General features: G+C 38.8%; 2 protein-coding genes across 2 annotated transcripts in view; both read right to left on the bottom strand.

Annotated features, from left to right (window-relative positions):
* Nucleotides 1-486: 486 nt before the first annotated feature.
* Nucleotides 487-15,623, bottom strand: LRRC8B (leucine rich repeat containing 8 VRAC subunit B). The gene is made up of 2 exons (XM_016188849.2): nucleotides 13,485-15,623; nucleotides 487-4,233 (listed from the first exon to the last, which is right to left on the bottom strand). The coding sequence occupies exons 1-2, from the start codon at nucleotides 15,621-15,623 to the stop codon at nucleotides 3,961-3,963; spliced, it is 2,412 nt and encodes an 803-aa protein (XP_016044335.1). The 3' UTR covers nucleotides 487-3,960.
* The window catches only part of LOC132541413 (uncharacterized), a 70,689-nt gene continuing 70,004 nt past the window's right edge, over nucleotides 15,609-16,293 (bottom strand). The window contains exon 3 of the mRNA XM_060202023.1: nucleotides 15,609-15,648. The gene's annotated coding sequence lies outside the window, so the exon portion shown is untranslated. The remainder of the gene's footprint in view (nucleotides 15,649-16,293) is intronic.

Here is a 16,293-nt window from a genome sequence, read left to right as displayed (position 1 = left end):
TTATTTGATAGGACAGAGAGGTATCTAGGGATAAAGAGGAGATAGAGAAGGGGAGAGACAGAGACACTTGCAGCTCTGCTTCACTTTTTGTGAAGCTTCTCTCCACAGATGGGGACGGGGGCTTGAACCTGGGTCCTTGTGCTTTGTAACATACACTGAGCTGGGTACGCCACCACCCAGCCCCTCTTATGAATTTTGTAAAGATTAAGGATCATTAGACTAGCTATCTCAAAATACTTAAGGATGGGTCCAGTTAAATTACTCAATTAGGCAAAATTACATGGTCTCCTTCCTTCTTCCCCCAGCATATACTCAACTATGACCGCAAGTTCTCTAGCACAAATATATGGTTACTAAATACAAGCTGATCAAATGTAAGAAGGGGAGTAAGTGGGAAGGAAGAAGAAAACACCTTAGGTATAGAGGGCTTTTCAAAGAAAGAACATGTTACTGGAGACACAAGGAAATAAAGCTAACATCCACAGACTTGTTTGATTATTTTAATGTTTTCTGAACCCATCAATTTATGCAATATTTCAGTTAGACATACAAAATTGATCATAAAACACCTAAACAAACAGAAACAAACATTTCACTATCAAACAATGATGTTAAGCAAATAAGTCACTGTATGCAGTTCACTACAGCACATGTATCAGAGCAATGCCACGACACTGAGACCCGAGGGTCTCTATTTACCCTGTTTCAACATAAACATTTGTTAAGTGACAGTGAAATATAATGACGTGTGTGTGTGTGTGGGGGGGGGTGGCTTGTTGAATTAAATCTAAGGGTGAAGAATGAAAACATAGTATCTTATGTGTCACAGAGAGGTTCCCCAATACAGTCTAGGGAAAAAAACACACCTTATGAGGAGTGCTCAAAACTGCTTACATTCTCAAGCCGAGGCTGAGCACTTACTTTTCCTATTAAAATTCCATAACTAAAAGGAACAGAACACTCCATGAGTATAAGTAGTGGATACAAATAATTAATACTCTAACATTAGTCTATAACCTCTTACAACTTTGAAAAGACATGAAATATTTAAAAAACAAAAACTAGTAAGCTGAATATTTTGTATATAGAGAGGTTATCTCTTCTGTATGTGAAAGCAAATGTGAGTAAATAAAAATAACCAATGCCATTAATAGCATAAGCTATCAGTTTTGTTCTGAATAACATCTACAGTGATTTTTAAAAATGTATTACATTCTGTTGGAAATCAAATAAGGTTTTATAGTTCAAATTGAAGACTTTATTTTCATTTAAAGTGTTTTTAAATGGATATGGATCCATGCATAATAAAGATATGTAATGGTGGCATCAGCACTTTTTTCCATGGTGGTCTCAGAGTTCATTGCATCAGTACTACATCATCACAAAAACTACTTCACTGTGGGTTAAGTAGGACTGAAATAAAAAATAAATCTAAAAATGATGGCATCAAGAGTAATTGTTTGCACCAGTAAATTTATCTTAGTATATATGAAGCAACTTACAGTATTCAGTATTGATCCTGATAGTAAATTGTTTTCAGAAATTTAGAGGACCAGTGAGATAACTCATTTGGGAAGGCAACTGCCTTGCTATGTGCAAGGCCTGGGCTTGACTCCCTGATCTCCATGGCACTGGGAAAAACTTTGGTAATACGATGTCTTTCTGTCTCTCTCTATGTGATAAAGTTGGCCTGGAGAGAAGCTCCAGTTATAACAACATCAAGATAAATTTTTATGATATGGAAGATTTAGTCACTGACTTGAAGGTAAACAAAACCAGTAAACATCATGGAAAATATCTAATTTGTCAGGGGGATGGTAGAAAATCTGAGATTTGCCTTGGAAACTCCTTTATAAAAGCAGGTAAGATTTTTCACACAAATTTTGGCTAAATAAATGGTCAAAAACAAATAAACACCTTTCCATGTATCATATTCATGTTTTTGAAATTATTACACAAGACAACTCCACAGAACATTAAAATGACTAACTACTAACTCACATAAAAAAAATAATAAATGACAGGAAGAACAACAAAAATTACTGATTTAGGCAGAATCCATTTTCTAACATCCTAGAAGTCATCAGTTGTCTGTATCCCTGAGAACTTAACTGTTATGACTGAAGGCAAATTTTGGTACGAATTATATGTTTATACTTTTCCTTCTCATTCAGAATCTATATTAATGTGCTTGGTAAGTTTTGGTATTTTATATTTTTATAACAAATATTAATCAAATTTCAGTTGACACAGACAATTCTTTTCTCCAAGCTATCAATCCAATGATATGAAGGAAGCTACAATGGCTAACTTTTAAGACTCCATTTTTCCATGGAAATCTTTAGTAAGACTTCATCTTTCTAGAGTGGGCAAAACAAAAAAACAAAACAAAACAAAACAACAACAACAAAAAAAACAAAAACAACCCCCAAACAGGCCGCACATTACATCACAAGTCCACGCTTATAATATTATTTACCCATAGTGTTGTCCAGTTTTGTCTAGGTGCAGTTAAAAATTACTTAGAGTTACATCCAAAATGAAAAGGGATCACATTGCCTAGACCCCTTAGAGAAAAACACATTAAAAATGTCTATTTCCCATATACTAGTCAATTTTATTCACCTTACAAATATGCATGGTAATAAAAGGCCAGGCACAAAGCACTTTTAAAAAAAGGAAAATGTATTCCAGATAGCAAGACAAAGGCATAAAATGAGCTTCACTAAATGGATCTATTTCTTTGAAAGCTTTGAGAAACTATCTTAAGTGCCAAACAGAGGCTGAGCTTTTTTACATTATAATCTTATCTAGAGATCATGCAGATAGAGGAAAAGTATATTTAGCTTTAGCTCTTACTGTATTTCTACAAGGTGTTCTAAAAATTCAAATTTGTGCCTTTCCCCTCTATCACAGGTTTTGAAGTAATTAAGAGTCATACCCGTACAATAATAGCACAGACACCAGAAAAGAGGTGAATTATGTAGCCACTGTCTCCTAAGGAAACATCCCAAATATTTTATGCATGAAACACAAGGCTTTTGTTATCCAAAAGCAATAGTTTAGGAGTACAAAAAGATTTTGGGGCAGAATGCACACAAATATGAGGATCACAAGCATCCCAAACCAAGTAAATTAGTAGTAAATTCTTAAAAGAGATGTATATGTTCTCTGTCCCTTACAAAAATTATCACAGATTCAGAATCCATGATTGGACAATAGAAAATATTCACGTTTTGCACTTAATATAAAATCAGTAACAAAAAAGGCTTTAATGATGCACAAGAAGACATTTCATATAATTCATTACTTTTCAGGATGCCTTAAAGTGACATGTCCTAAGGACCCAATTCCTGTCCTATGCAAAGGTCAAAGGCAGGCACTTTCTCAGGGTTCATCATGTGCTAAAAGAAAATTAGATTATGATTCCAGCAAACTGGGAAAGGAAGTAAAAAATCAAGCCAAGAAGGAATTCTGCCAAACACAAAGCACCCACCCTGCCTAAGAATATTTAAGCACATAAATCAAAGACCATGCTGAGTATTTATCAAGGAAATTTACATTTATGTATTTATGGTCTTAGTGCTAAATATCAAAGCAGGAACTCAGTTAAAAACAATTGTGCAAATAAGTAGTGGAGACTTTGGGGAGCCAGTGGAAAGAATATATAATTTTCAAAGCCAAGACTGCCAGGTAAAAAAATTCACCAATCTCACACCCCACAATCCACCTTCAGAGTGTACTTCTTACATATCAATAAGTTAAATACCAATTATTCACAAAACTTCAGTTCAGTGTTTGATATATCTTTACCTGCTTAATTTCAGGTAGACAGTGAGTTGTTCTAATATGACATTTGGCTACAGTTAGTGATTATTATCCATTTTTCATTTTGATAACTTGAAAAGCTATAATTGTCATTTAAAGCCCTGGGGCATACTTTTAAAAATTGTCTTTAGGTCAACACTTATCCAAGCATGTCTGCAAACGTTCTGTTACAGGGAGAGGCAGGGTGTTGAGTAAATTATCCTCAACAATTAGGCAGCTGCGTTTCAAAGACTGACACCCTTCCAGTTCAGGAGGAAGTGTTTCCAGGTAATTACCAATGAGCTCCAGATGAGTAAGGTTTGATAGTTCACCCACATGAGGGGACAAACTCATCAGGCTATTTTTCCCCAAGAGTAAACATTGTAGTTTTTTGCACAGAAACAGCCCATCTGGAAGCATCTCAATCTGAAAAATGGAGGAGGGGAGAGAAGTTAGTCAAACTGGCTTGTGATGATCTGTGATTATACACTTACTTGTTTACATCCTTATTTTTTTCCAAACACACACACACACACACACACTTTGAGGGTTTACAGTGACACATATAACACTGATAGTAAATTTGACATAGATGGAAAAGATAAAGGGAAAACAAGAACATCCTGACAAGGAGTCAGGGTTCAAACTGCCAGAATGACTGGTAGACCATTGGTTTTTGTGAGTGGGAAACAAATGCAGCTCTAGCAATTATCAAAGAAAACCTAGCCAGTTAGATAATCACTCTTCCTAAAAACCAAATCAGTAACTTTAGAAACTCCTCATTCTTAATTCCTTGATTAGAAATAATTTGCCCCCACAAGTCCTTAAAATAGTTACTTTGTAATGTAATAATAAGCAACAGCCTAAGGAAAGATGGGTAAGGTTAATGCATAGGACTTGCATGTCAAGGATTCCAGGGTTAATCCCTGGGCACCATCAATTGCTACAGCTGGTAAAAACCAGCCAACGCTGAGAACAGACACAAAGCTATTTCTTAGTAAACTTTATTTTCCCAAAAAAAAAAAAATTGGAATCATGATAAGACATTATAATATCTGTATAGGTTTTATTCTCCTCTACATGCAAATCCATGGATTTTTACCTCTCTTCTGTTTTAGATTAAATCATACCACACAAATAAGTTTAAATACAGTAAACAGCCTACAATGAAGTCAGCTTCTGGAACTGCTCAACTGAATTGCTGTCCTATCTGGTATGTAGACTGCACGCAGTTTCTTCTATATTTTTAAAGAGCCATCTTATTTATTTGTTTATTTGACTTCTTTGTTATTTATTTATAAAATGAAAAATATCGACAAGACCATAGGATAAGAGGGGTACAACTCCACAAAATTTCCACCACCAGAGTTCTGTATCCCATCCTCTCCCTTGAAAGCTTTCCTATTCTTTATCCCTCTGCAAGCATGGACCTAGGGTCATTATGGGGTACAGAAGGTGGAAGGTCTGGCTTCTGTAATTGCTTCTCCACTGAGATCCATCTCATTTATTAAGACAGAGAGAGAGGGAGAGGAAAAGAAGAAGAGGAGGAGGAGGAGGTGGTAGGGAGGATGCCACAGCAAAAGATACACACAGGCCAAAGCACCATTCCAATAATGTGGTGCCTAGGGTTAAGGGGTCAAACCTGTAGTCTCAGACATGCAAGTCCAGCACTCTACTAGCTCAGGTGTATGTGAATTTCTAAGGGAACCACTGTTTGAGTTTGAAGAAGGGTGTATTGGGGAATGACCGCCAGAGCAGAGGTGAGCAGGAACAAGGCCTCACACCACTGAGGTGTGATCTTGGTCAGGCAAGGAAGGACCACACACAGCATATCCTATTTACATAGGCAGGGATGAGGGCCTCTATGGAACTGTAAAACAAGTGCAGACTCTCCTTGGTTCAGGGATGAGGGGGAAATTGGGAGCTTATCCTAGTCTTTTGGTAAACTAACATTACAATTCCAATTGAAACAGCTCTCTGTTGGAGTTTCCAGGGCCATCCATAACACACTTTAATCAAAAGGATAAGCATTGTTTATAAAAGTCAGAAATATAGGGGCTGGGTGTGGCATGGCTGGTTGAGTGTACATATTACAGTGTATAATGACCCATGTTTGAGCCCTCCGTTTCCACCTGCAGGAAGAAAGCTTTATGAGTGGTGAAGCAGTCTTGCAGGTGTTTCTTTCTCTCTCTCTCTCTCTGTCTTCCTCTCTACTACCCCCTCCCCTCTCAATTTCTGGCTGTCCAATAAATATAACATAAAAACATGCCTAAGATGATTAAATAATATTAAAAATGATCATGATATTGGAAACCACTATCACCATCAATAATGGCTAGTCTGGAAAATAAATCTAATAATCAGCATTGTCAAGATAGGCATTCAATATAGCTCATTCTTTTAACCCAAAATACTATGTAGTAGCAAAGGGAAAATATCTGCCTGCTTATTTCATTTGCTTCCCAAGAAAGCAAACATGAAACCAAACATATATTGGGTCAGTAAAGAGAGATGAGAGAGACAGCAGACTGTAACTTTCTTATAAAACAACCTTTTTTTTGTCAGCAGTCTCTATAGCTCAGAAGTCTGGTGAGGGAACAAATATGGGAAAGTCTTGTGAAGTGTGCTCAAGGGTGTTATGGCCTATTGGTACCTAAACAATGACTTAGTCAAGTTCACTAACTAGAAGGAAGACTTGACTCAGTTGTGTCCAGCAAGCATATATATATTTTAAAATATTTATTTTATTTATTTATTCCCTTTTGTTGCCCTTGTTGCTTTATTGTTATAGTTATTATTGTTGTTGTCATTGTTGGATAGGACAGAGAGAAATGGAGAGAGGAGGGGAAGACAGAGAGGGGGAGAGAAAGATAGACACCTGCAGACCTGCTTCACCGCCTGTGAAGCGACTCCCCTACAGGTGGGGAGCGGGGGTTCGAACCAGGATCCTTATGCTGGTCCTTGTGCTTTGCGCCACCTGCGCTTAACCCGCTGCGCTACAGCCCGACTCCCCAGCAAGCATATTTTAAGAGCTTCTTAAAATATGTGCCACCTGTGAAGCTGGGAGTCATTTTGGGTGGGACAATTCTTTCTGTAAGGGTTGTGCTATCATTATGGGATATCTAATAGCATTCCGGGGGGCTGTGCTATCATTGTGGGATATCTAGCAGCATTCCTGGGCTCTATCCACTGGAGGCCAGTGTTTTCCCCAGTTACTGACAACCAAAAACAAGTCTCCATACAAGTGTTTCCTAGTGGTGGAGAGGTGTGTTGTGTAGTTACCTCCAGTTGAGAAGCACTAGTGTAATGGGAGACAAAAATTACTACATGATTATAGAAATAATGGTCTGTTATGGATACTACCAAAAACACTGCCCTAACGAAAAATGCCTCTTTAGTCATCTTCTAGAACTGTAGCAAGAGCCTGGTTTGACGATGTACACCTGAAGTCACAGCCCTTATTCTTCTTCTATCTGGCCATCAGCACTACTATCTTCTCCCCAATCTTCTTTTAAATCTCTAAATTTGTGATTTTAGGGATACTCAGCTCCCAGTAGAGTTAAAAGCATTTCACAAAGCAATGGGAACAAACTCTTGGGGGCGGGGGGGAGGCAATGTACTGCTTGAGTGAAGGAAGGGCTGTGGTTAGCAGTACAACCATCACAGTGGAGGACATTTAACTCGCTTATCTGCATTCAATTTTGCTTGAGGAGTAGCACTGCAATACAGCAATTTTATTCTGAAAAATCTACAGATATCTTCAAAATAAGAGTTTGCTTCAAAGGTTCTAAGGACACCACATACATTTTGCTCTAGCCAGCACATTTTATTTAAAAATGTCTGGATAGCATTTATTCATACTAAATTCATTTGGCATGTTCATTCTTAGACTGTACAGCACAAGAGCCACTAACAAAAACAATTATCCTAGTAGACCATCAATTTCTTCTCAAAAATCAAATGTTTATAGACTTGTAGGGAGATGGTAAACTTCATAGACAAAATGATTTTATTATGATAAACTACAATGTAAACACATATACGATAGCATAAATGCATTAAAAAACTAATGGCTACATTATTACTCTATGTCTTAAAAATCCTTGATAGTCAAGTTTCTTTAGCAAAATGGAGACCTCAGCACATCCAAGGAAGGGTGGTTTTCTTCCAAGATTTGTGTGACATAATCTACTACACCCTAGTGGCTGAGACCTTATTCAGAATCATCTTCAATATCCTATTTTATTTTCTTTCCCTTGTCAATGACACATGGAATCTTAGGACATACTAACTAAATCTATGTAATTCCACCATTTCTAGAAACAATGATGATTATTTCTAAGTATTAATTACACCAAAAACAGTACTAAGCACAGCTACATAAATAATCTTCAGAAGGAAATTTTATATTATTTATCTCTGGCTGGAACTCCTTGTGTTAATAAAAGGAACACAATAGATAGGTGTAGAATTTAGAAGAAAGTTATAAATTGAAATTAAAGTAATTTATATGGTTTTAAAAATATTTACTTTAGTTCATGAGGTAATTTTGAGAGAGAGAGAGAGAGGATCTACCCTGATACATGAGGGGCAGAAGGATGAAAAAAGGAGTATTGGGCATACGAATCCGGTACACTGGCCAGCTGAGTTATTTCACCTGGCCCCTGGAAAATTTTTTTATATTTATTTATTCATTTTCCCTTTTTGCTGCCCTTGTTGTTTTATTGTTGTAGTTATTATTGTTTTTGTTATTGATGTCATCGTTGTTGGATAGGACAGAGAGAAATGGAGAGAGGAGAGGGAGACAGAGGGGGGAGAGAAACAGTCACCTGCAGACCTGCTTCACCACTTGTGAAGCGACTTCCCCTGTAGGTGGGGAGCCGGGGGTTTGAACCGGGATCTTATGCCGGTCCTTGTGCTTTGCGCCACCTGTGCTTAACCGCTGCACTACCGCCCGACTCCCCCCTGGAAATTTTTATGAGAGAGAGAGAAGAGGAGATACATAATGAGACGCTTCCTAAGAAGTTCTCTTTATTGATTTGTTGTGGTGCCTGGATGGGAGTAAAGGTCTCTTACATGCAAGGCAGACACTCTACTGCTGAGCCACTTCCCTGGCCCTGGCTTTATTTAAATCTTAAAAATTTAAATAAAGCCATTCCCATCCTTCCCCTTTCTTGTACTTCTCCAACACATTCAATACCATCCTAAGGCAACTGCAATTCAGCCCTGAGATAGATGTGGATGGATGCTGTCTCTTTCTCTGCCACCTTCTACACCCACACTCAGCATACACTGTGGTCTCTCATGTAACACTATTTGGATTGGTGTAACTGAGAGGTAGTAGAAAGAGTGGTAGAGTAGGAATTAATTGCAATAATTTGGTTCCAACTTAGCTCTACCACTAGGAAGCTTCAGGCCTCAGGCATAAGGCTCAGTGTCCGTTTCATTATCTGTAAAATGAGGACAGTAGATGAGAGCAGAGGTTGGCAACATTTTCCTCTTAAAAAATCAGGATTGTAGATATTTTAGACTCTGTGGACCCAGAGGCAAAATTGAAGATATTAATGCAGATAGTTATTTGACTGGAGAGAAACTATTTCATACATTTTAAAGTAAGAAAATTAAAAATATATTAACAATTAAATATAATAGTTTGTAACACAGGCAGTGAAAAGAATGGAATTTATTCATGGATACTGAAATTTGAATTTCATTGATTTTTGGCTTGTCATGATTTGTCTTTGATTTCTCCTACTCATTTAAAATGCAGAGCCATTCTCTACCTCAGGGTTATACATTTTTTAAAAGCCAGTCTTAGCCTAGGTTTGAGCTGAGCTGGATTTAGCTCCCAGGCTGTAGTTTTTCTGACCTCTGAATTAGATAGCCTTAGTGTTCCTTTCAGATACATGACACTTTGTCTCCTATCATTACCTGCTCTTTAAAAGAACAGTTTTTTTTTTTTTTTTGACTGCTGCATATAGAAAGGTTGAGAGAAGACCACTGGAACCTTCTTTGAAGGTACTTGTTCAGGCTAACTAGCTTTTCAAGCTCAAGTCTCTCTACAGCCACTGTTCAATGAATCAAACATGAACTTCACTAGCAATCTTCAAGGGATTCTCCCTTCTGACTCTTCTTGCTCTCATCTCTTATTACATCTGGCATGCTAGTAGCAATCCTCTGTGCATAACTTCTATCTATACTTCCCCAGTCCAATGTTCTCAGGGTATATTCCACAGAGTATTCCTTGCAAGAGTTACAATGAAAAAAAGCACCTAGAAATAGTTCATTTTAGCCACAGAATTTTTTTTTTCAAGAACAGGAGCTACTCTCTGCCCTAATTCAGCTTTCTATCCCTTTTTCTCTACTCTGACACCATTCTCTCAGACTTATCCAACCCTAGGCTAGTTACCAAACTCAAGCAAAATTATCATAGTTGAGTGCCCCCCAGAAACATGCCTAAAATGGTTTCCCTAGCTCTCTTCAACCCTAAAATTCCTAATCTCATCTGCTTTAATCCTACTTTTTGGTTCCTGTTCATTAACCATTTTGTCTCAATTTAGGTTATGTCACCTTCCAGACACCAAGTTACAGATGCTACCATGACTCCATCCCGACTTCTCTGGGCAGACGACCTCACCATGGACCTTTGCATTTCCAGAGCTCTGGTCCACCAAGGAAAGACAGAAATAGGCTGGGGATATGGATCTACCTGTCAATGTCCATGCTCAATGGAGAAGCAGCTACAGAAGCCAGAACTCCTACCTTCTATGCCCCCGAAACAACCTTGATCCATACTTCTAGTGGGAAGAAGTGACAGGATGAAGATAAGAGGGCTCAGAACTTGAGCTCCATCAGTACTCAGAGAGAGAGAAGGAAAGGGAGAGGGACATATGGAGATAGTCATGTTGTCATGAGTGGCATGGAGAGGAAGAGAGGAGTGAATCAGAAAAAAAGGGGGGGGCAACTATGTATAAATGTGGAGAGATAGTTGTAGAGATGATGGTTTGTCCATGTCTACAACCTTAGTGGAAGTGCAGTGGATTGCAGTGGGGAGAGTGAAGATTCAGAACTCTGGTGGTGGGAATGGTGTGGATTCAAACCCCTGTTGACATGAAACTCTATAATATAAAAATCAATAATAAAATAAAAAAGAAGCAGTAGAACAGCAATAATTAAAAAAGAAGAAGCACCTAGGTCTAAGTAGAAAATATTGGATTTATGGTACCTTTTTTAGGTCTTTCTACTTGCTTGCTGCACTTATTGAGTCACCACAGACTATTGTACACTTTTACTTTTTTTTTTTTTTATAATTTTTTTTTAATTTTATTTATTTATTCCCTTTTGTTGCCTTTGTTGTTTTATTGTTGTAGTTATTATTGTTGTTGTCATTGTTGGATAGGACAGAGAGAAATGGAGAGAGGAGGGGAAGACAGAGAGGAGGAGGGAAAGATAGACACCTGCAGACCTGCTTCACCGCCTGTGAAGCGACTCCCCTGCAGGTGGGGAGCCGGGGTTCGAACCGGGATCCTTATGCCGGTCCTTGTGCTTTGCGCCACCTGCGCTTAACCCGCTGCGCTACAGCCCGACTCCCTGTACACTTTTACTTTAAGGTATATATTTTCCCCTAAATTATTTTCTACTTAGACCTGGATACCCTCCTCACCTACTTCCTATTTCACCCCCAAAAGGACTACAAAATCTGGATAAGAGAAGAGACCAACACACTTTAATGATGGTCTTTTTGATCACTACTAGGCCACCCCATCATTCGGGGTCCTAGTAAGGAAATCCTGGGATTCCCACATAGATATGACAGGCCTAGACCTCTTAACAGATCCCTCTTTCCACCATCAATGGTCATCTCCATCAGAAACAACATCAGAAACCCTCTTGTGAACCTCTACAGGACCTTGCCCTCAGTGTAGAACAACGATGGTAAAAACTGCCACACTCTCCAAAAGAAGGCTGGGTAAACATATTCTGCTAATTGAAGAAGACTGGTCTTGAAATGAGTGCAGCCTAGAATGTTCCTAGCAATGACAATGGAATGCAAGCTCAGACCTAAAGGGATGTAGAGGTTACACAGGTTCTTGTGCTCAATATGAATATACATGGGCCCTAAGTCAGATTAATGGGGCTTACAGTTAAAGATATTTATATGCTTTCCCCATATTTGGGAGCTACTCTCTGCTCTGATACAGCTTTTTTTTTTTTTTTTTTTGTCCTATTCCCAACTCTGACACCAGCTCCCCAGACAATACTTTCAGTCCACTTGCATGTTAGCTGTCAGGCTCAGGCAAAAATTAGTAAAGTCATGAACCCCTTGGAATATACCTAAAATAGACTTCCTAGCTTCTTCCATCATGAAGACCCCAAATCTCATCTGTTATATTCTTACTTTTAGTTTCCTGACTATTAAAGAGTTTGTTCTGCTTTATATCTTAATGCTTTTCAGCCATCAAGTTGCAGAAGCTATCATCACGCCAGCCTGACTTCCCTGGGCAGATGGCATCACCAATGAGTCCTGGAACCCCACCTCCCCAGAGCCCTGCCCCACTAGAGAAAGACAGAAACAGGTTGGGGGTATGGATGAACCTGTCAATGCCCATGTCCAGTGGAGAAGCAATTACAGAAGCCAGACCTCACACCTTCTTTACTCCATAAAGAATTCTGGTGCATACTCCCAGAGGGATTAAAAAAAAAAAATAGAGAAGCTTCCAGTGGAGGGAATGGGATATGGAACTCTGGTGGTGGGAACTGTACCCTTCTTATCCCACAATCTTATTGAACATTATTAAATCACTAATAAAAATAAATATAAAAAGCACTACCTAATTGAAATGCAGTTGGCAAGTATTATGTGGCATAGTTCCATCTTGAGAAACAATGCATATTTATATACTATAGGTGGATTTAATTTCTGAAAGGATTTTTTTAAATCATTCCATATGGACATAACCATCAATCTCTTGTCCTTTAGGCTAGCATACATTATTTTCTTTTTCTTCCTCCTTCAAATTTTTACCTAGGAACTTATGAGTGTATTTAGTTTTCCTTTGTTTCATTTTTAAAAGCACAGATTCTGGGGAAAACAACAAAAGACATCTGAGGAACCCTCGTATGGCACTATAGAAGTAGGTCTTTCATTTTGAATTGCCTTTCTAGACATGGACATATATTAAGCCTTATGGCATCACAAAAAAAGCATGAATAATTCATGATCCCAGCATTTTCTACAGGAAGTTCTTTGCTATTACAATTTTGGAAAGTTAAAGCTATAAAACTTGTAAAGTCCATAAGACCTTCCAAAATGAAACGTAATCTGTTATACTACTTATTTTATGTGATGATCAGTTTTTCAACTTGGATCTTTATGGGAAAAGGAGAAGGGGGACAGAAGAGTACATTTACTAAGCAACTACTATATAGCTAGAAGAATTATATCAAATGTTTTTTTTTTCATAAAACTTTCACAGAAACTTGTAAGTTAGATCAAACACTAGTTATCAGTGTTTTGGTCATTTGTCCTGGATCACATATTCAGTCAGTAGTAATCAGATCATACTCAGAGGATACTTAGAACGACTGATAGTTCATCCTCCTTGCCTAGATTACATATCTAAAATAGCAATTGCTTGAAAGACAGGCTTAACAAAATGAAGAATGGATTTACTTACATTGTTGTTGGTCACAGCAAAGTACTGCAAATTAGTCAGATACTGAATTTCTTCTGGAATGAAAGTCAGGTGGTTATAGCTTAGATCCAAATAATGTAGTTTGGTGCATAGGAAAAGCTGCAAGGGTAGATTTTCAATATTATTATGGTCTAAGGAGAGTTGCTCTAGATTAGATAATGCCCCAATCTGGGCAGGAATATAAGCAATGTTATTGTGCCACAGCTTCAGGCAGGAAAGATTCTGCAGATGTTGAAAGCTAATGATCTCTTCCACAGTTTTAAGATTATTTTCTTTAAGGTCTAACTCATGCAAGTTGTTCAGGCTGAAAATGGAGTGTGGAATGCGCTCTAGGTCACAACTGATTAGCTCTAGGCTTTTCAGATTGACCATCTTTTTCAAGTTGTTCAAAACAACCAGTTTACTTCCCTCATTATCAAGGGACAATTTCTGCAGTGAAGGCAGGAGGTCTGTAATCACCTGAGGGATCCGGGAGAGGCTGCTCTTCAAGTGGAGGGTTCTCAGGTTCTTTAAGTCCTGAAATCCCTCAAACTGCATGGTACTCAACTGCTCAGGTAGAACACAGCCTGACAGGTAAAGTTCCTTGAGATTCTTCAGGTGAAAAACCCAACGTGGAATTTTCCCCATTTCAGTAAATTTCAGGCGAAGAATTTTCAAATTCTCCTCTAAAAAGGCCAGTGCAGGATGGTCTACCACCAGAGAAGAATGGTACACATTAAGCTCCTTGAGATTGACCAGCTGTGAGATTGAGGAGGGGAGCTTGACCTCAGGGATAAGCTCCAGGCTGAGCACTTCAATCTCAGTCAGCTCAAAGACATTGTCTGGAAGACCATTCAGCATAAAAAGATGCAGTTCTACCTTATCCTGGGAATTTTTCACAAGCTTACTCTTTATTTTCTCAACTGTCCACTCATTATTGAGGTTGATCTGTTTGAGTTTGTTCTCACTGACCTCTGACAGGAATATGGAAAAGCGTTTGGAATAGAGAGGGTCGTACTGATCAGCTAGGTGGAGGATAAAGGCAAAGTCATTCTTGACATCAGGAATATCACTATAGTTGCTTTTTTCTCTCAATGCCTCAAAGGAATATTGCTTCAGAGAACTTCTCAGCATCCACCACAAGCTATAGGAGGAGGTGAGGCCATAAAGTATAACCAAAATTACATAAAATGAAGCCAGGACCTTAAATATTTCTGCCAAGGAGTAGACACACTGGTAGCGTTTATATCCTGTAAAAGCCTGTACATCTATTGAACAGTCAATTTCAAGGGTGATGTAGCTTAAGAAATATGGAACATAAGTTATGATGAGGACAAACAAAATGACTTTAACTATTATCTGCTTTAGATACACCCTATAAATGATGTCCTTCTGCTCCACGTGCAGGCGGAACCGTTTTACTTTTTCAAAGATGGCTTTGGCCTGCTCACCCTCCTTCTTGTCCAGCACACTGGAAGCTGGGCTTTCCAGGCCACCTGACTCCAAGCCAGGCTGTGGGGAGTGCAATGACTGCTTGCTGGCTTCAACTTCTGCAGAACAGCCTGAGGATGAAAGCAAAACCTTGGACTTGGAGAGTGCCAAGGGTCTCCCTGACTGCTCAGCCACGGTTTCGGATAGGGCGCGAGTGGTCCAGGGAGAATCAAAGCACTTGTGAAGGATCGTCACAAAATGCTCAAGCCTTGAACTGGTACTGGGGTAGTGAAGCCAAAAGTTGCTGCAGGCTGCAAAGATAAGTGTGTGCAAGAGCACCAGGTAGGGGAAAAACTTTGCGAACCAATGGAGCTGTTTTTCATAACATACAGCATCGATGTAGGAGTACTGCTGTCTGTGGAGGTCATTTTGGATTCTGAGAGGGAGTGGAAGAAGTGGTCCAGGATCAGAGGAGGTGTTCACACTAGCTTTCAGGATGTCCCAAGGCACGGCACAGTGATTGTCAAATTCCACCTTACATGGAAGACAGCACAGAACCCTGCTCTGTGTCAGCTGGAGTGCTCCAGCCAGCACTGCCACCAGTAGCATGATCAGGGTGATATAATACCAGAAGACATCCCACCAAGGTTTCAGGATGTGATAAGATGACTGAGCATCAGCTAAACATTTTAGCTCTGTTAGTGTAATCATGACTTTCCCTGTAGGAGTACCGGATCTGGAAGAAGAACAAAAAAGAAAGAAAAAAACTACTGAAGTAAATGCTCAACAAATAAATATTTGACTCTAATGTTTACACACACACACACACACACACACACACACACACAAACACAAACACACATACACACAGGACTGAACTCAGGGCCAAATTAGAGAAGCAGAGTTCATCTAGGTTATAAATGTTTTTTGAAATTGTGTGTCATCTCAACTATGCATTGTTTAACCTCTTAGATGAAAGATAACTTGGTGATAGTCAAACTGAGTTTTGTTAGTTTATTTATTTATTTACTTATTTATTTTTGGCATCAAGGTTATCACTGGTGCTAGGTGCTTTTACTATGAACCCACTGATCATAGTGGTCATTTTTTTCCCATTAATTTTGATAGAACAGAGAGAAATTGATAGGGGAGAGGGAGGAAGAGAGGAGGAGAGAACAGGAACCAGGAGGTGGTGCACCTGGCTACGTGCACACATCACAATGCACAAGGGCCCAGGTTCAAGCCCCTGGTCCCCACCTGCAGGAGGAAAGCTTCACAAGTGGTGAAACAGGGCTGCAGATGTCTCTTTCTCTCCCTATCTCCCCCTCCTGTCTTAATTTCTCTCTGCTTCTATCCAATAATAAATACATAAATAAATATA

This window comes from Erinaceus europaeus, chromosome 11, assembly GCF_950295315.1.
Source record: "Erinaceus europaeus chromosome 11, mEriEur2.1, whole genome shotgun sequence".
NCBI lineage: Eukaryota > Metazoa > Chordata > Mammalia > Eulipotyphla > Erinaceidae > Erinaceus > Erinaceus europaeus.
This window is presented reverse-complemented; position numbering and strand designations above follow the sequence as displayed.

Coding starts and splice junctions, on each gene's coding strand:
- LRRC8B (XM_016188849.2), bottom strand. CDS start 15,623: ATGATTACACTAACAGAGCTAAAATGTTTAGCTGATGCTCAGTCATCT. Junction 4,234..13,484: donor TTGCTGTGACCAACAACAAT/GTAAGTAAATCC, acceptor TCCATTTTTCAG/ATTGAGATGCTTCCAGATGG.